General features: G+C 43.9%; 1 protein-coding gene across 2 annotated transcripts in view; it reads right to left on the bottom strand.

The window, feature by feature from the left end:
• The window catches only part of LOC140212133 (synaptotagmin-11), an 82,675-nt gene that overhangs the window by 6,640 nt on the left and 54,892 nt on the right, over positions 1-21,143 (bottom strand). For both annotated transcript variants that reach the window (XM_072282730.1, XM_072282729.1), the window contains exons 2-4: positions 17,429-18,327; positions 4,163-4,331; positions 3,249-3,415 (exon numbers count right to left, since the gene is read on the bottom strand). In XM_072282730.1, the coding sequence (XP_072138831.1) occupies positions 3,249-3,415; positions 4,163-4,331; positions 17,429-18,327 (1,235 nt within the window). The remainder of the gene's footprint in view (positions 1-3,248; positions 3,416-4,162; positions 4,332-17,428; positions 18,328-21,143) is intronic.

The raw sequence follows: 21,143 nt of genomic DNA, 5'->3' as shown, positions 1-21,143 counted from the left end.
TTGGATTCACTTCCGACTTCGAGAAGGGGAAGGCGGTCTTAGAGATAGATCTGGACTCTGGATGGAGACTATCGAGCAGGGGTTTCCAACCTGGGGCTCACTGACCTGCTTAGTGGTATTAGTCCAAGCATAAAAAAGGTTGGGAACCCTTGCGATAGAGTGAACAAGTAGGGTTATCATTCAGGACGCTATCCAACAGCCCCTGAAAATCCCATTGTCTGCAAGATCATGTACAGCCCATCTGTAGTCAACCCAAGTCAAGTTTATTGTCATTGGCACAATACAGTGTATTGAGCAACATAGCAGCAGTTAGTGTTTAGCCTAACACTATGACAGTAACAGTGACCTGGGTTCAATGCCTCCGCTGTCTGTAAGGAATTTGATCCTTCTCCCCGTGACTGCGTGTGTTTCCACCCACGTTCCAAAGTCATATGGGTTAGTAGGTTAATTGGTCACATGAGCGTAACTGGGTGATGCAGTCTTGTTTGGCTTGAAGGGCCTGTTACTGCAATGTGCGTCAAAATAAAAATATTATAAATGTACTGTATGTATCCACAACACACATGAAATGCTGGAGGAACTCCACAGGTCAGGCAACATCTGTGGAGGGGAATAAACTGTCTAGGTTTCGGCTTGGCCCAAAACATCGGCTGTTTATTCCTCTTCATAGATGCTGCCTAACTTGCAGAGTTACTCCAGCACTTTGTATGTGTGCTCACTGTAATACAAAGAGGTCAAAGTGTTACTATAATGAGATACTCATTAGGGTTGCGTTGGTTTAAGAATCAAAGGGGAGTAGCTGTCTTGAACTAGGTGGTGTGGGAACTCGGACTTCTGTCATGCCCTGGCCCTAACAGGAAGGGGGGGCCCAAAAGCTCTCTTCCACACCCTTGTCTGAGCCCAGGTGGTCCTAGGTGAGGAGAAAGTGAAGTTTGCCAGTAGATATGAGCCTTTCTGGACCAATAGCCACTGTGGGCACCAAAGGGCCAAGTCAATATTTTTTTTAAAAAATCTGTCAGTATAACTTGAAATTTGCCACAAGTAGCAGTGGAGATACTTTTGAAGACTGGAGAAGTTTGACATAGATCTGAAAAGAATAAGCAAAGCAATATAGAACATAGAACAGTATAGCACAGGAAAAGGCCCTTCAGCCCACGATGTCTGTGCCAGCAATGATGTTAATCCAAATTTCACATCAGTATTGTTCAAGGAAATGGAATATGGATATTAGTATTTACAATAGGTCCATTTGAATGTATGCAGTGACAAATGAGTTAGTGAGAATAATTCCACTTCCCAGCTCTTCATACTCAGTTTAATAAGCTATTAAATCTTCAAGTTCAAGTTTAATTGACATTCAACAATACACATGTACACAGCTAATCAAAACAGTGCTCCTCTATGTCCAAGGTGCAAAACACAGTACATACAGTCACACACAGCACTCAGCACATGTGGTTACAATAGCACATACAATCACAAAATAATATTAGCACAAGTCCCTGGGTGGTCTGAAGATTGATGGTGCTTGGGATGTTGCCCAGGCAATATTTAAGTATGATTTAGGTTTGTGACTCTGCCATCCTTTGAGTAGTGAGTACCAGGCACTGCCTTTGGTGGGGTGATATTTCTTCTGTCAGCTCCCACTTTAAACCTTCTGCTAATCACCTTAAATTGATGCCTCACATGACTGACATTGCTATAGAGAAAGTGGCAAAAAAATCCTTCTTAGTCACCTACCAGCCACAAGAAACAAGTAAATCAAGTAGGGCCATCATTCTACACAGACATTTCACAAAACAATTGGCTCTGAACACAATTTCATCGACCCAAAAGATCCCAGTGACCTCATATACAGCTCAATTCCAGAATTCTCATTTTCCAACACACATAAGGCTTCTCCTGAAGCAAAACAAAATTGGAAACCTATTGGGCCCGTAACTTAACCTAGCCTTGAGAAAATATTTTATTTTAGAGATACAGCATAGTAACGGATCCTTCTGGCCCAGTGAGCCCATGCTACCCGATTACACCCATAGTGGCCAATTAACCTACTGACTCGTACAGCTTTGGAATGTGGGAGGAAACCAGAGCACCCGGAGGAAACCCACACAGTCACAGGGAGAATCTACAAACCAGTTACAGGCAGGAGCACAATTGCGCTACAGTGCCGCTTGAGGGTTTTAGTACTCAACGTTTAGTCCAGTTGAGGATGGCAGTAATATTTCATTGACCGGATCAATTACCAGCTAGTTGGTATGGATTACAGCTCCATCCAAGAGTAAACCCTGTCATAAGAACTTTAATCCTAATTAAAAGTCTGCAACCCTTAATTGGCCCATAAGTTATAATAAAATTCTACTGTGCTATTAAATTGCAACCTAATGGCAGGAACTTTTATCTTGTAAAGAAACAATGCTACCCTTATCAAATACTGCAACCAGGCCTAATTAGATGATTAGATTAGATCCTGATTAGATGAGTTTCCATTCTCTAGACAAAGATGGAGAGTTTGCATTCCTACACATTAGGTTTAGATGATGTATACTTCCTAAGAAATATATATCTTGTGTGGCATATGTTGTGGAATTGACAGTACCATGGGAAGATGGTGTTGAAGAAGCTTATGAGAGGAAAAAGACCAAGTACTCTGAACTGGCAACTAAAGCTGCCCAGAATGGCTGGAAGACCAAGATTTTCCCTGTAGAAGTGGGATGCAGGGGATTCGTTGCTACATCTACGACCAGTCTATTGAAGAAGATGGGGGTGAGGGGTCACTCCCTCCAACAAGCCATCAAGTCCTTGTCAAATGCAGCAGAAGAAAGCAGCAATTGGATATGGATTAAAAGGAAAGACAACAACTGGGCTGCAAGATGAAGACAGGAGGGTATGGAAATGAGGGGGGTGTATCTGGGACGCCAGATAGCACCATTGAGCCCTCTGGAGACGTCATGGACTTATCAGCGAAACGTCAAAGAAGGAGGGTGCCCACCCGATGACCCCGATGACGTACCTACCCTCCCTCCTTGTCACCACTCCAAGCCCACTGCCAACATCGACAGTGCCAACATACCATAGTGATTGAAACATCAAGTCCTGGTAGCTCTACTTTGCAACATCTACCATCTTACCATTTCCAGCTTAATATCCTGACCTCACCATCAGCAGTTTCTGTAAAATGCCCAATCCTGAATTTCACCTTGTTGAAAGTGGCAACAGCATAAGCTCCAATTGTGCAATTGCCTTACCTGCATGACAATAAACTCCAGAGAGATGTCCAGACTTGCAATGTCTCCTGGTGGAATGTCAAAGAGAAATGGAGCATTCCACACAGGATTGTAGCCACTTGCAGTCTTGGTTTCCTTGCTGGAAATTACTTTGCCATCTCTGTAAAGGTTTATAATGATGCTGTGATCTACAAAGAAGCACAAAAGGTAATGGGTTAGACAGAGTCTTCCATGAGAAATGATTTAAGCTGATTCATTTCCTGAAATGTCACGATGGCAAGAAGATCCGTGATTTGACTCTGCCCTCTGTTTTCACTGAGCTGAGCCCGGTTCTGCTCAGGACAAGAGGATCAGCATTCTCTGCTGAAGGTTTGTGAAGTCTTACACGGTGAGCACCATCACAGCCAGATGGAGACACAGAGACTGCAGATGCTGTAATCTGGAGCAACAGATAAAATGCTGGAGGAACTCAATGGGTCAGGCAGCATCTATTAAGGGTGATGGACAGTTGACATTTTGGGTTGAGACCCTTCATCTGAACTGAAGGAAAGTGGGAGGATAGCTGGTGGAGGGAAGGGGTGAAACAGGGGCAGGTAGGTGACAGATGGATTCAGGTGAGGTGGGACGAAGGAGGGTGGAAAATGATGTTGGAAGCTGGGAGGTGATAGGAGAGGCAACAAAGTGCTGAAAATGATGGAATCTGTTAGGGGTGGTAGGTGGGCCAAAAGGCCTTTACTGTGCGGTACTGTTCCATGTTCTTGGACCAGTTGTCAAAACCTGGGATCTACCACACAATCAGAAAGCAGATAATCATAGTTTTACAGTAGTTTCTATTCCCACATGGGGAGAATGTACTGCAAGTGTACAGGATGAAGAATTATTCACACTTGTGCCCAGGTTCAGTGTTATGAAAACCCATCCCTGCGGTCCCTCACCTGGTGATCCCGGTATGCGGATTAGTCGGGCCAGGCTCTCAGCCTTCCGGACCATGACCTTGATGCGGTTTGCCAGGGTCTGATACTGCAGGAGGATGAAGAGTTGGCCCACCAGCTTGGGCTGCACCATGATGCTTGTGTGATTGGACATGTCCTGTGTGCTGAGACACTGAAAACAAAGCAAGGCTGGTCAGTCAACAGACAAACTTACAGAAGATGGCTATCATCGTGCAGGCTAACTGAAACATCAGACACCTGCAGTCGCACAAGCTCCTTCTTTCAGCTGTTGAACCTGTAAACACCTCCTCCTTAGTCAACTGCCTTCCTATGACAACAGACACAAAATGCTGGAGGGACTCAGCAGGGAAGGCAGCAACTATGGAAAGGAATAAACAGTCAATGTTTCAGGCTGAGGCCCTTCATCAGCACTTCACTTTGGGGAAAACATCCCAAATTCCTGGATGGCACACTGGTCATCATTGTTGCTTCACACTTCAAAAGGGCCTAAGTTCAAACCTGACCTCGGCTGCTGTCTATGTGGAGTTTGCAGGTTCTTCCAATGAGTTCCCTCTCCAGGCACTCTGGTTCCCTCACACATCCCAAAGATTTTTTGATAGGTTAATCAGCTTCAGAACGTTACCTCTTAGTAAAGATAATCGGTTGAAGAATTGAAGGGAAATTAATCAAAATGTGTGAGAGAATAAGGTGGAATTGAAACAATTGAGATCTCCTCCAAGAAAGCTAACATTGATCTAATAGGCTAAATATACTCCTTACCTGTTGCAATAAGTGTGCATGGGGCATCTCCTCATGTCCCCCTCGATCTCCCACAACTGAATTTAAATCTGGAGACATTTAGAGAAAATATTTGGACAGGTACACGGATAGGAAAGATTTAGAGGGATAGGGGTCAAATGGGACAACTGGTACTCGCTTAGATGGAATCTCGGTTGGCATGGATGAGTTGGGCCAATGGGCCTGCTTCCATGTTGTATAACTCTATGACACCAAAGTGTCTGATGATTGGCTCATGGCAGCAGGAGTAGTTTATTTAGCAATACAGCATGGTATAGGCCCTTTTGCCCCTCCAAGCCATGCCACCCCAGCAACCCCTCAACCCTGATTAACCCTAACTTCACCATGGGACAACTTACAATGACCAGTTATCCTACCTTTGGTCTGTGGAGGAAACTGGAGCACCTGGAGAAAGCCCACACATTCCACAGGGAGGAGGTACAGAGAGTCCTCACAGATCTGTGTCAGAATTGAACTCTGAACTCTGGAATACCCGAGATGCAATAGCATCATGCTAGCTGATACACTACATTGACATTTATTACCTGCAGCAGCAATCTACTGTAGGAACTTAACAGGTCAAGCAAGTATCTGTGGGAGTAAAGGAATTATCGATGTTTCAGGTCAAAACCCCACATCAGACCCAAAATGTCAATAATTCCTTTCTTCCTACAGAAGCTGTTCCCTGGTGAGTTTCTCTATCTGATTGTTTCTTGCTCCAGATCACACATCTGCAATTCCTTCTGTTCCACTTATTGCCTGCCTACACTTTTGAAAGCCCTCTAGTTCTTAACTAGATTATTGCCTGCCTGAACTTTTAGAAGCTCTCTCATTCTTAACTAGGTTACTTCCTGCCTATGCTTTTAAAAGTTTCCTCGTCCATCTGGAAGGTTGCACTTCAACCAAATTTGTTCCAAGGAGAATCTCTTTACCTTTTCCCTATTGTTACTCCTGTCTAATTCTCTGTCTATGTAATTCCATAGCTCTTTCAGAGCTTGAAGGGGTTCCACGATGTGGAAAATGTTGTGAATGTAGTGCACATTGTTACAGACAACACAAGGTGTTGGCAAGTGTGCCTTCCAATATGACCACTCCCACTGTGAATCATTGTGAATATCTGAATGAAAATTACAAATAAACAGCCGATGCTAGAAATCAAAAATTTTTTAAAGTACCAGAAACATTCAGCAGGTCAGGCAGCATCTGGGGGAAGAGAAACGGGGTTAACATTTCATTTCCAGCATTCCCTATTTTTACTTTGGATGTCTAAATGGTTAATAAGTACGGATGCCAATCAACTGCAAAGTATCCATCCCAGCACCTTCCAGACTGTGAATCCTTCAGCAACCTCACCAGTGTGGAATGTGAGATCATTGCACGGCAGAAATTTAGAGCACTGGAAGAGGCTTGTTTGTCCACTGTCTCCATGAGGGCTGGAAAAGAAATAATCAGCCAAATCTCACCATCCACACCCCAGATCTCAGTCTGTAACCCTGAAAGTCACTCATCATGTAGATATTTTAGTTCCAAATACTGAGAGGGCTTCTACATCCACCACTCTTCCAGGCAATGAGATGTAGACAAAGTCTGAAGTGATACAATTTGGAATATTCAACTTAAGGGCAGAATACAGGATCCTTAGCAGAGTGGAGGAATGCCTACAGATCCCTCTAAGCTGCCATGCAAGTTGATTGGGTGGTTAAAAAGGTGCATGGTGTGTTGGCCTTTAATAGTCAAGAAATTGCATTCGACAGCCAGGAGGCAATATTTCAACTTTATAAGACTCTGGAAAGACTCCATCCATCCAGACGTTCTCTCTTCTCCCCTTTCCTGTCAGGCAGAAGATACAAAAGCCTGAAAGCATGTACCACCAGGCTCAAGGACAGCTGTTATCAGGCTTTGAACGGAGCGCTTGTATCTTAAAGAGGGACTCCTGACCTTGCACTTTATTGTTTACCTGCACTTTCTCTGTAGCTGTTACACTTTAATCTACTTTCTGTGACGGTTTTACATTGTTCTACCTCAATACACTGCGTAATGCTTTTTACATGATTTGATCTGTATGATCTGTATGCAAGACAAGCTTTTCACTGTACCTCGGTACATCATCAATATCAATACCTCCTCGTCGGCACAGACCCTTGCTCCCGGTGTCTGGTTACAGATGAGGGATGGACAATGAAGAGTCTTTGCTTCCTAGGGTCAGTGATCTGTAATCATCATCCTGGTTCACTGAACAGTCCACAATACCTGAGGTCGGTTTCCTGACCTCAGGCCCCGTTGTCACTGACTTTGTCCCTTCATATCCTTGCCTATGCATTCAATTGTATTTTTGAACTAAACGTTATCTGTCACAGCCGACATTTCCTTGGCTGATAGTTCATATTGTTTTAAGTCATTGTGTGTTGAAACCAAAAGCAAGTGCCCTCAGCTACACTAGCCTGCAACGTAAAGGGACACACTACCTCACCATTCACACGTGCTGGCATTCACAGGTTGGCAAGCACTTGCATTCTAGAAAAGAGCAGGGGCATACCTCTCCCTGCAATTTAACACATTCATTTTCTTGCTTTACGAGAAGGGTCCGTGACCTAAAACATTGACCCTGTTTCTCCTCCCACGGATGCTGGATGATCAGTTGGGAACTCCCAGCATTTTAGATCTCTAGTGTCTAGCTCAAATTTTATCCTTTGATCCATGGCACTAAGGAAGTAACGTGAAGATAGTCAAACGGTTGTCGGCGGAAACTTACGGTGAATGAATCAGTCAAGTGCGACCTAAATTGCAAAGGTAATTACAATTCAAAACTGTGTTTATGAAAGGACCTTAAATACGGTGCTATGTCATAACCGGTACTGCAAAAACAGATGTGTTGCAATGGCCCTTAGTGAGATGAATATAAAATTAACACAAACAACGACAAGATAAACAGCTATTCAAATGTGCCAAGACAGTTGTAGAAGAAAAGCAGCTCCCCGAGTGGGAACGAAGTGCGTCACAAAAAAAATCTAATGTTTTTCTATCCAGGATGACACAAGCTGATTGATAAAATATACTATGCATGCTATCTAAAAATAACCAGAAGCTGGCTAATAATTCATGTCGATTCACAGTTATGAATTATTTACCCAAGTTGATGAACACAAGAGCAGATTTCTGATCAGGCTTCATGTAGTGGGGTGACGTATAATAAAGAAAAGCAATGGGTTTAAATTATCTTTATATTGCTGTTTACAAATATGCCCACACAAGCAACTGTATCAGCGGAAAACATGTACAGAGAGGAAATTACGTAAGGTGAAGGTTCTGTGCAGAACTGACTCTCCATAGCATTACCAACTGACCGTTATCACATTGCCGGCTTGTGCACACATTGGTTGGGGCATCTGCTACGCCATCGCCGTGACTGTACTCACGAGGAGCTTCACTGGCTGTGAATTACTTTCAGATTGTGATAGGTTCTGATAAATAATTTTTTTTGTGCTCAGCTTCTATTGCACCTGCCACCTCTCAGTAAACCTTTCCAATTCTGCTTCATTTCAAGATCTCCATGAACTATTAGTCTCTTCCTTAATCCCAATATTTTATAAATCCAATGTTCTTTATTTCTAAATGAATGTCAAGATAGTATATGGTGAGTATCTTCTAATATATGGTATATATTATCCTTTAATTCAAAATGAATCTCAAGGTAGTATATGGTAATTAACTTATTATGTTGGGTATATTTTATCTTTAACCCTAAATGAATCTCAGGGTTGTATATGGTAACATATAAATACTTTGATAATAAATTTACTTTGACTTTGACTTAATAATAACTGCTCCACTGTTGGGGCCTACTGAATTTCTTCCTATAACCTCTCTCTTCATTCATTACCATTTCAAAACGACTTTTTAACTGAGCTTCTCTTCAACTTTTCTAACCCATGACTCACAGTCTGATTTTATTTTCTTGTGATCTTATGTGTTACCTTCTCAGGGGACCAACAGGGGTGGGCAATAAAAATGCTAGCCTCATCAGCACTGCTTCCATCTCTTGAATGGAATCGATGATCAACAACCAACTTCATTCACCATATACATTTATTATTAATCGTAGTATTAGGGATTTGCTGTGGTGCGTTGGTCAGGCATGACATGCAGCAAAAAACAACATATTTAATAACTATAAAGAATTATATAAAAAACAAAAGTAGAGGCTAAAGGATAGAAATTGAATAAAACGTGCATAGACTCCTAAATACCAGCATTATAAAAAGTGGTCTGAAGTGTTTTAGTGCACTGCGGTGACTGAGGTAACAGATAGAGGGGCTAACAAGAATGGTTGATCAGATTAACTGCCTGGGGTAAGAAGTTTTTAAAATAGCATGAAGTTGTTGTTTTTTTTTTGTTTTGATAGCCCTATAGCACTTTCCACAAGAGAGCTTTTGGAATAGGCACTTTGAAGGGTAGGTAGTGTCTATAATTATTTTTCCTTGATTTTATTTTAGTTTAGAGATACAGCACAGTAACAGGCTCTTCCAGCCCAACAAGCCCAGCCTGCCCAATTGCACCCATGTGACCAATTAACCAACTAACCCACACGCCTTTGGAATGTGGGAGGAAACTGGTACATCCGAAGGAAACCCACGCGCTCACAGGGAGAATGTGTAGACTCCCTGTGGCAGTGGCAGGAAATGAATCTGGATTGCTGGTGCTGTAATAGCTATGCCACCATGCAGCCCATATGGGAGGAGGCCACATAGAATCTACCCTAGGACCACCAGACTCAGAAACAGTTTTTATCCCCAAGTAGGTAAGGCTGATCAATATCTCCACACACCCAACCACCACTACTTTATCATTTCGTGTCAGTTACCTTAGGTAGAGTCACCCCTGTACCTAACGTCACTTTATGTACACTTCATCAATCTAAGTACGTTAGCTCTCTTATGTATTTATATTTATAGCATTATTTTTACTATTGTGTTCTTTATCTTACTGTTTTTATTGTGCTGTAATGGATCTGAATTAACAATTATTTCATTCTCCTTTGCACATGTGCCAGAAATGAGATTAGTTGATCTTGAATCTTGAATCTTAGATCTTGAAAGAGTGTCTGGTGGATGAAATAACTTGAATGTGGAGGATTGGTGGGTGGCAGGGGGATGGGACCACAGGGACCACAGGGACCAGGATGAGAGTGAGTGAAAACTGAAGTGTGGGAAATATTGTCCAGAGGCTTAATTACTGAACTTCATAGCAGGTCCCCGGTGTATTTTCAATGTGATAAAGCAAGGCATAAATGTGAATATAATTATATCAGGATAATCTACTGACGTCAGAGCACAGATCCTGAATGGGCTGTTACAATGAGCAAACATTGTAAAGAAAAGTAATCTAGAATAAACAGTAACTTGTTAAAATCTAGTGCCCTTGCCAGGGTTCTGCAGCAGATCCAACAAGCCGGAAGTTAAAGTCTCTCAGTTTTTGATGAAGAATTGCCTGCCACACAATTCTCTTCGCAAACATAATGTATATCCAGCAACTTGGTTTATTAGTGATAATGTACCGAGGTACAGTGAAAAGCATATCTTGCATACTGTTCATACAGATCAAATCATTGCAGTGCAGTGAGATAGTACAAGGTAAATCAGTAACAGAAACCAGAATCAACTACAACAACCACAGAGGAAGTGCATTGCAAGCATTAAGATAAGGTGCAAGATCATAACAAAGTAGATTGAAGATTAGCCTTATAAATGCAAGAGATTCTGAAGATGCTGGAAATCCAGAGCAACACACATAAAATGCTGGAGGAACTCTGCAGATCAGGCAGCGTCAGGGCGGAGTCGAAGCGCTTGGCAGAGATGGTGCTTGGTGCTCGGTGTCGGAGGACTGGTCAGAGGCTCAAAGTTTTCGGACGTACTCAGAGTCGGTTCGGGTGCTTCCAGGGTGCTGCATCGGCAAGTTTGTGGCACTGGAGGTTCATGGCAGGGAGCGTTTCTCCCTTCTACCGTCTGCGTGAGATGATGGGCTATCGGGACTTTGAGACTTTTTTTTTACCGTGCCCAAGGTCTGCTCTTTATCAAATTACAGTATTGTTTGCACTGTTGTAACTATATGTTATAATTACGTGGTTTTATCAGCTTCAGTCTTGATTTGTCTTGTGTTTCTTGTGATATCATTCTGGAGGAACATAGCATCATTTTTTAATGCATGCATTTCTAAATGACAATAAGTGAGGACTGAGTGTCCTCATAATCTAATCTAATCTAATCTAATAAAATGTAGCTTCTGACAGATGGATAAATTGGAGGAAGTGAATGAAGGACAAAGTGAACGATGGAACTGTGTGCTGTGTGATGAATTAGCTGACAATTTGGTACTGTTGAATTCATTGTTGGCTTTGGAAGGTTGTATTGTATCACCAGGAGATGAGTTTATACTGAGCTCTACTGGAACAGTATAGGAGATGAAGGATAGAGAGGTCAGAGTAGGCTCAGGACAGAGAATTAAGGTGTCTGAGAACATTTACTCTGTTCCTCCCACCAGGAAGCTGCCCAACACCATGAATGTTTCCAGTATTTTTTTTTAATTTCAGACATTCAGCATCAGTGATATATACAAAATGCTGGAGGTCGGGCAGCATCTAAGGAGAGGAATACACAGTTGACATTTCGTACTGTGACCCTTCATGGGAGTGATGATGAATAGAAGCTGGCGGGTGATACCAGGTGAGGGGGAAAGTAGGTGGGTAGGGGAGGAGTATGAAGTAAGAAGCTGGGAAGCAATAGGAAGAGTGGTCTGCTGACCACTCCTTCTTCTTCAGCCCTTTACCTCTTCCACCTATCACCTCCAGGCTCCTTACTTCACCCACCCACTCACATTCCCCCTCACCTGGTCTCACCTGTCACCTCCCAGTGTGCACTCCTTTCCCTGCCCCCACCTTCTTATTCTGGCTTCTGCCCCTTTTCATCCCAGTCCCGATGAAGGGCCTTGACTGGTTATTCTTCTCTATAAATGCTGCCCTTCTCCTGCTGAGTTCCTCCGGCATTTTGTGTGTGTTGCTCGTAGATTTCTGACAGCTGCAGAACCCCTCCAACACCATATACAAGTTTGCTGATGACACTACTGTTGTGGGCTGTATCACATACAAGAGGGAGGTTGAAAACTTGGCTGAGTGGTGTAATAAACACAACCTCTCACTCAATGGCAATAAGGCCAATGAACTGATTGTAGACTTCAGGAGCAGGAAAACAGAGGTCCATGAGCATCATCAGAGGATCAGAGGTGGAGAAGGTCAGTAACTTTACATTCCTGTGTGTCACTGTTTCAGCAGACCTGTCCTGCACTCATCATATAAATATTATTGTGAAGGAAGCACAACAGCACCTCTACTTCCACAGGAGTCTGCAGAGATTTGGCACGTCATCAAAAACCTTGGTAAACTTCTATAGATGTGTGAGGGAAAGTGTGCTGACGGACTGCATTACAGGCTGGTATTGGAACACCAAAGCCTTTGTGTGGAAAATCCTACAAAAGGTAGTGGATTCAGCCAAGTACATCATGGGTAAAATCCTCCCAACCATTGAGCACAGCACATCTACATGAATCGTTGCTGTAGAAAAGCAGCATCCATTATCAAAGATCCTCACCACCCAGGCCATGCTCCTTTCTCACTGCTGCCATCAGGTAGAAGGGACAAGAGCCTCAGGACTCGCACCACCAGGTTCAAGAACAGTAACTGCCCCTCCACCATCAGACTCTTGAACAAAAGAGGATAGCTACACTTATTTAAGGACTCTGTTATATTGTTATATAGTGCTGTTTATTTATTGATATTTATTTATATCTGCATTTGCACAGTTTGTTTATAGTTTATAATTTCTGATGTTTACAATTACTGTTCTATGGATTTACTGATTATACCCGCAGAAAAAGAATCCCAGGGTTGTATGTGGTGACATGTATGTACTCTGATCATAAATTTTACTTTGAACTTTGAATCTCCTGTATTTATGATTTACCCTGAACTGTACCGAGTTCTAAGAACCTTCTATGGACCCTCTGCATAAAGACAACAATATTTCCTTCTTTAAAAGGAGTTAGTATAGCAGATGGTATTTGTGATAATCTGTTAAGCATCACTATTGTTGAGACTGGAGTTTGTTTTCCCTTCTCAGAAATTTATTTTTATGAATCTAATGCTATTTGTTCAACTCAAAGAATGATCATTGATAGGACGATGTGTGTGAGTTTATTGTTCACTGTTCAATAAGCTCCCAGTGAGTAGAATTGAGCAAAACGTATTTATTGATCCGATTTGAATGCTGAAGCATAAATATTGACCTGAAGAGACAAAAAACTACAGATGCCATAATCTTGAACAATGCGCAAAACACTGGAGGAACTCGGTGGGTGAGGCAGCATCTGTCAAGGGAAGTGGACAATCGTTATTTCAAGCTGAGACCCTTCATCAGGACTGAAAGAAAGAGGGAGATATTCAAGTGTGAAACGTGGAGAAGGAGCTAGCAGGTGATAGGTGTGTCTAGGCAAGGGGGTGATTGATAGGTGAGTTGGGGGGAGTGTGGGAATGTTATCTGAAGCCGGGAGGTGACAGATTAAAGCACCAAAGGGCTGGATGAAATCTGATAGAAGAGGAAGGTTGAGCAAAAAATAAAGATTGAAAATTGTTTAATATCCTTTCCAGTGCACAAATGTAAAGCTGAACAAACTAATTATCACCCTGCGTCTGATGTAGCACAAAAAAAACACAATAATATGAATAGTGCGATAATAAGAAAACACGATAAATATAAATACATAAGATAGCTGATATACGTAGATTGATTATAAGCCCATAAAATGACATGAGGCACAAAAGAAGAAGAAAGCCCTGAACTCCGAGTGGAGTCATCAGGACGCCGTCATGACGGCGTTTTTTTAGCAGGCTTTCTTATTTTTACGAGGCCAAGTTGCTAGCTCGACGCTCAACCCAGCACAGATGGAAAGTGTGCAAGGGAGCCGGCTGGATTCGAACTCGGGAGCCTTCGCTCCGAAGTCTGGCGCTGGTGCCGCTACGCCACCAGCTGGCTGAGGCACAGAAGTCTCTATACATAAGGTGACAGACTGGTAATGATAAGGTAGTGGAGGTTGTGGTGAGGAGGGGCGGGTTACTGGGGGAAGGTGTTGATCAGCCTCACAGCTTGTGGAAAGTAATTGTTTTTGATCTGGTAGCCTTAGCATGGATGCTACGTAGCCTCCTCCCTGATGGGGGTGGGATGACGTACAGTCCATGAGCAGGGTGAGTGGGATTCTTCATGATGTTGCTGGCTTTTTTCCAGCAAATTCTGTATATATGTACTTGATGGTGGGTAGGCTGGTGCCAGCGATGCATTGGGTAGTTTTGTCTATCCATTGTCAGGGAAGGAGGTGGAGAGGGGAACCAGTGGGAGGAGTGTGTGGATGACAGGTGGGTGGAGAGAATGGCGAGGGGAAGGAGATAGCTGATGGGTGCTACTCAGACCAGAAGAAAGAACGGGTATTAAATGTTTTACAACCACCCAAGAGGGCAGCCTGGGGGTCTGATATAGTATGTTAAACACAACAATACAGCACTCGGACAGATTTGATGGGAATATAAGAAATAGGAGCAGCAGTAGGCCACTCGGTCCCTCAAGCCCTCCCTCTCATTCAACATGATCTTGGCTGCTCTGCTCCAGGTCTCATCACCCCCTCCTCCATCCCAGTTCCCAATAGCCCTCAATTCCCTGACTTTCCATCAAATTATATACCTCCTATTTAAATATCCTCAATTATCTGGACCCTAGAGCTCTCCAGTGTAGAGAGCTGCAGAGATTCACACCCTCTGCAAGAAAATGTTCCAGTGTACTGCTGATTTAAATGACTGACCCCTAACTACTTTTCCTCATTTGAGGTTTTCCCACTGGGGGAAACACATTGCCACACCTCCTTGGGCTCTTAGGTGTTTCAATAAAATCACCACTACTCTCCAAAATTCCACAGAATGTAGATTTTAAGACCATGAGACATAGGGTCAGAATTAGACCATTTGGCCCATTGAATCTGCTCCACCATTCGATCCGACAGGTTGATTGTAAGTCCATAAAATGGACTTACAATCCACTAGAGACACAAAAAAAGAAAGAAGTCCGACAGAGTGATCAGCAGCACTGGGGCTCCACAGGGGACTGTCTTGTCTCCCTTTCTCTTCACCATTTACACCTCGGACTTCAACTACTGCACAGAGTCTTGTCATCTTCAGAAGTTTTCTGATGACTCTGCCATAGTTGGATGCATCAGCAAGGGAGATGAGGCTGGGTACAGGACTAAGGTAGGAAACTTTGTCACATGGTGTGAGCAGAATTATCTGCAGCTTAATGTGAAAAAGACTAAGGAGCTGGTGGTAGACCTGAGGAGAGCTAAGGTACCGGTGACCCCTGTTTCCATCCAGGGGGTCAGTGTGGACATGGTGGAGGATTACAAATACTTGGGGATACGAATTGACAATATACTGGACTGGTCAAAGAACAGTGAGGCTGTCTACAAGAAGGGTCAGAGCCATCTCTATTTCCTGAGGAGACTGAGGTCCTTTAACATCTGCCGGACGATGCTGAGGATGTTGTATGAGTCTATGGTGGCCAGTGCTATCATGCTTGCTGTTGTGTGCTGGGGCAGCAGGCTGAGGGTAGCAGACCCCAACAGAATCAACAAACTCATTCGTAAGGCCAGTGATGTTGTGGGGATGGAACTGGACTCTCTCACGGTGGTGTCTGAAAAGAGGATGCTGTTTAAGTTGCATGCCATCTTGGTCAATGTCTCCCATCCACTACATAATGTACTGGGTGGGCGCAGGAGTACATTCAGCCAGAGACTCATTCCACCGAGATGCAGCACAGAGCTTCATAGGAAGTCATTCCTGCCTGTGGCCATCAAACTTTACAACTCCTCCCTTGGAGGATCGGACACCCTGAGCTAATAGACTGGTCCTGGACTTATTTCATAATTTACTGGCATAATTTACTTATTACTATTTAACTATTTATGGTTCTATTACTATTTATTATTTATGGTGCAACTGTAACGAAAACCAATTTCCCCCGGGATCAGTAAGGTATGACTATGACTATGATCATGGCTGATATATTATCTCTCTCAACTGCATCCTCCTGCCTTCTCTCCATAACCTTTGACTCCCTTACTAATCAAACTCCATTTTAAGTATATCCAATGACTTGGCCTCCATAGCTGTCTGTGGTAATGAGTTCCACATATTCACCACCCTCTTGGTAAAGAAGTTCCTTCTCATCTCTGCTGTAAAGGGATGTCCCTGTATTCTGAGGCTGTGTCCTCTTGTTCTAGACTTTCCCACTACTGGGAACATCCTGTCAATGTCCACTCTATCTAGGCTTCTCAATATTTGATAGGTTTCAATGAGATCCCCCCTCATTCTTCTAAACTCCACAAGTATTGGCCAAGAGCTATTAAATGCTCCTTGTATGTTATCCAAGTTCCTAAACCATATTAGAGAGCAAAAGGAGAAGTTCATTTTTCTGTGGTAATGCAACATACAGCATTGTAAAGTGAATCTGAATTAGGTGTTCAGAATGTCTGAAAAACTATCTAAGAGCTGCTTAAGATCTGGGGATACTTTTGAAAGGGATGGACTTTGCATATGGAGTACCATTTTGGAAAGGATGAAATAACTATGGGAACTTGCTTCGTCATCCATGATTACTAATTCAGATACCTCATAGAATATAGAACAGTAGCGCACAGAAATAGGCCTTTCAGACCATGATGTTGTGATGACCTTCTAACCTACTTCACAATCTATCTAACACTTTCCTCCTAATAATCCATAGCCCTCCATTTTACTCTTATCCATTTGTCTAAGAGTCTCTGAAGTGACCCTATTGTATCAATCTCTACCTTCACACCTGGCACTGCATTCCAGGAACCTACCACTCTCTTAATAAAAATGCTGCCTCTGGCATCTCCCATAAACTTTCTTCTTCCACTCACCTTCACAGGATGTCCTTTGGTATTGGCCATTGCTGTCCCAGGATAAAGGTGCTGCCTGTCCACTTCTAGACCTCTATCAAGTCACTGCTCATCCTCCTACATTCCAAAGGGAAAAGCCATAGCTTGTTCTACCTTTCCTGATAAGACATGTTCTCTAATCCAGGCAGCATTCTGGCAAATCTCCTCTGCAGCCTCTCTAAAGTTTCCACATCCTTCCTACAGTGAGGCGACCAGAACTGAACACGACGTACCAAGTCCGGGTTTTATAGAGTTGCAACATTACCTCGTAGCTCTTGAACTGAATCCCCTGACTGACCAAGGCCAAAAAAATATATGACTTTCTATCAACTAGCATGGCAAATTTGAAGACTCTGTGTACTTGGGCCCCTCTGTTCCTCCACTGTTAAGAATCTGTCATTAACCTTGTTCACTGAGTCTTACCTTCTTAAGCTTTGTCTTTGTTGTGGTCAGCTCCATGTTGTAGGTGGAGGGAGTGTCTGCCTTCCAGTCAGCCTGTTGTAGGGGAAAGAGCAACTCGCCAACGAACGTGTCTTTGAGGTTGTGGAACTCCTTGACGTAGGTGGCGAAACGGAGCTTGAAACATCTGATCTCCTCCATGGTGTATCCCGAGAACTGAAAGCTCTCTCGGAACTCGGGGTTCAGGCTTTTCCTGCGTACAGCAGTCTGCTGTGGCTCCATGACCTTCGGGAGGAGATGGACCCTTACATAGGAGTCACAGCCGGCACCAAACTTCTTGGGGAGGTTGTGGATACCAATGATGGACACTGTTAGAGTCAACTCATAGGAGGAGTAGTAGATGATGAAGTGCAGGAGAGGCTTTGGCTTTGACTTCATGGCCACGAGGCTGTCCGGCGCAGTTTGGGAATGACCCAATGTCGGACCCAAGGGCTTTACCATTGAGCTTCCCAATGCAGCAGGTTCTTTGAAGTCCAAGCTGGATCCTGATAAAGTGCAACGTCTCTCCAGGATTCTCCTGGTTTTGCTTGCCAGGCTGGTCTTCTGGATAATTGGGATGGAAGGCAAGGAAGGTCTTCCGCGAGGACCAATCTGGCACTGGCTGCCAAGTTCCAGCGGGCTGCCGGTCATGCTCTGTGGGTAGTCCAGCACTGAGCCCTCTACCTCCTCGTACTGCTGCTTGACAGGCTTGCTGGGGTTCCCAAGCAGCCCCGTACTGGAGTCTAGGACAATCCGCTCCAGAGCCTGGTCTTTTCCATTGGTGGGATCCCGACGTCTTCCTTTCCGCCAGCAGATTGCACAGCCAACAATCAGGCAGAAGCAAAGGAAAGCCAGACCAGCTCCTAAGAGAACCTGGAGGGGCACTAATCAAAAGACAGACATGATAATGTTAATGTGATACAGGAACAAAACCTACCTAACCTTATGGACCTGATCAATAGGATTGCACTTGGCTTTGCATGCTCTAAAGTAGGGTTGCATTAGAGTCTGGTATGGAGGGGTCATTGCACAGGATTGGTAAAAGCTGCAGAAGGTTGAAAACTCAGCCAAGCCAGCTCCATGAAAAGCACTAGCCTCCCCAGCACTGAGGACATCGTCAGAAGGCAATGCCTCAAAAAAGTTTTCATCCATCATTAGGGGCCCCCATCACCCAGGACATGTTGTCTTCTCATCAGTGAGGAGGCTGAGGAGCCTGAAGACTCACTCTTTTAGGAACAGCTTCTTCCCCTCATCCATCATCTTACTGAACAGACAATGAATCTCTCCTATTCCAAGCTCACTCCTTCCGAACGCATTAATCTCCACTCACTCTGCACTAAGCCTAACCTACCATCAAACCCACAGATAACAACTGTCTGACACCTCCTCTTACTTGCCCCTAGAACAGGACTCCACTAAAGAGTGCCAGGCCATTGTCTCCCACACCACCACTGACCTTATTAACACTGGGGATCTCCCATCCACTGCCACCAATCTCATAGTTCCCTCACCCTGCACCTCCCATTTCCACCTTCTACCCAAGCTCCACAAACCTATCTGTCCAGGTAGACCCATTGTTTCTGCTTGTTCCTGTTCCACTGAACTTATATCTGTATACCTTGACTCAGTTTATCCCCCCGGTTCAAACGCTTCCTATCTACATCCGTGACACATCACATGTTCTGGATCTTCTCAATGATTTCAAGTTCCCTGGCCCCAATCATCTTATTTTCACTATGGATATCCAGATCCCATACACTTCCATCCTTCACCAGGAAGGCCTCAAAGCACACCGTTTCTTTCTGGACACCAGACCCAAGCAGTCCCCCTCCACCACCACTTGGTTCCATCTGGTGGAACTTATCCTCACTCTCAATAATTTCTTCTTCGGCCCCTCCCGCTTCCTTCAAACAAAAGGTGTAGCCATGGGCACTCGCATGGGTCCCAGCTATGCCTGCCTGTTTGTCAGCTACGTGGAACAGTCTGTGTTCTAAGACAACACTGGTGGCTGCCCCCACTTTTCCTACAATGGGGCTGCTGCCTACACTCGTGTGAAAATTGTCGAATTCATTCACTTAGCCTCCAACTTCTACCCGCCTTCAAATTTACCTGGTCCATTTCCAATACTTCTCTCCCCTTTCTCAATCTCTCTGTCTCTGTCTCTATCTCTAGAGACAGCTTATCTACTGATGTCCATTATATCCCCACTGACTGTCACAGCTACCGGGACTATAACTCTTCCCACGCTGTTACTTGTAAAAATGCCATTCCTTTCTCTCAATTCCTCCGTCTCTGCCACATCTGCTCTCAAAATAAGGCTTTTCATTTCAGAACTAAGGAGATGTCCTCCTTCTTCAAAGAAAGGGGCTTCCCTTCCTCCACCATCAATGCTGCCCTCAACCGCATCTCTCCCATTTAGCACATGTCTGCCCTCACCCCATCCTCTGCAACCCCACCAGGGATAGAGTTCTTCTTGTCGTCAAATACCAGCTCACCGGCCTCCACGTCCAGCACATAATTCTCTGTAGCTTCCAGATCTCCAACGGGATCCCACCAGCAAGCACATTTTTCCCTCCCCCAACATTCTACTTTCCACAGAGAACACTTCCTACATCACTCCCTTGTCCATTTGTCCCTCCCCACTGATCTCCCTCTTTGTACTTATCTTCGCAAGGGGAACAAGTGCTACACCTGCCCCTACACTTCCTTCCTCACTACCATTCAGGGCCACAAACAGTCCTTCCAGGTGAGGTGACACTTCACCTGTGAGTCTATTGGGATTACCTACTATATCCGGTGCTCCCGATATTGGTGAGACCTAACATACAAACCCCATTTCCAGAGAAGTTGGGATATTTTCCAAAATGCAATAAAAACAAAAATCTGTGATATGTTAATTCACGTGAACCTTTATTTAACTGACAAAAGTACTGACAAAAGATTTTCAATAGTTTTACTGACCAACTTAATTGTATTTTGTAAATATACACAAATTTAGAATTTGATGGCTGCAACACACTCAACAAAAGTTGGGACAGAGTTAAAATAAGATTGAAAAGTGCACAGGATATTCAAGTAGCACCGGTTTAGAAGACTCCACATTAAGCAGGCTAACTGGTAGCAGGTGAGGTATCATGACTGGGTATAAAAGTAGCGTCCATCAAAGCTCAGTCTTTGCAAGCAAGGATGGGTCGTGGCTCACCCCTTTGTGCCAAAATTCATGAGAGAATTGTTAGTCAGTTCAAAAGGAACATTTCTCAACACAAGATTGCAGGGAATTTAGGTCTTTCACATCTACAGTACATAATATTGTGAAAAGATTCGGAGAATTCAGAGACATCTCAGTGCGTAAAGGGCAAGGTCGGAAACCACTGTTGAATGCGCGTGATCTTCGAGCCCTCATGCGGCACTGCCTAAGAAACCGTCATGCTACTGTGACAATTATAGCCACCTGGGCTCGGGAGTACTTCGGAAAACCATTGTCACTCAACACAGTCCGTCGCTGCATCCAGAAATGCAACTTGAAACTGTATTACGCAAGGAGGAAGCCGTACATCAACTCTATGCAGAAACGCCGGCGAGTTCTCTGGGCCCGAGCTCATCTCAGATGGACTGAAAGACTGTGGAACCATGTGCTGTGGTCAGATGAGTCCACATTTCAGCTAGTTTTCGGAAAAAAACGGGCGTCGAGTTCTCTGTG

The sequence above is a fragment of the Mobula birostris genome, chromosome 18 (assembly GCF_030028105.1).
Source record: "Mobula birostris isolate sMobBir1 chromosome 18, sMobBir1.hap1, whole genome shotgun sequence".
In the NCBI taxonomy this organism is placed as follows: domain Eukaryota; kingdom Metazoa; phylum Chordata; class Chondrichthyes; order Myliobatiformes; family Myliobatidae; genus Mobula; species Mobula birostris.
Note: the sequence above shows the minus strand (reverse complement) of the source record. Positions and strands in the feature narration are given on the sequence as shown.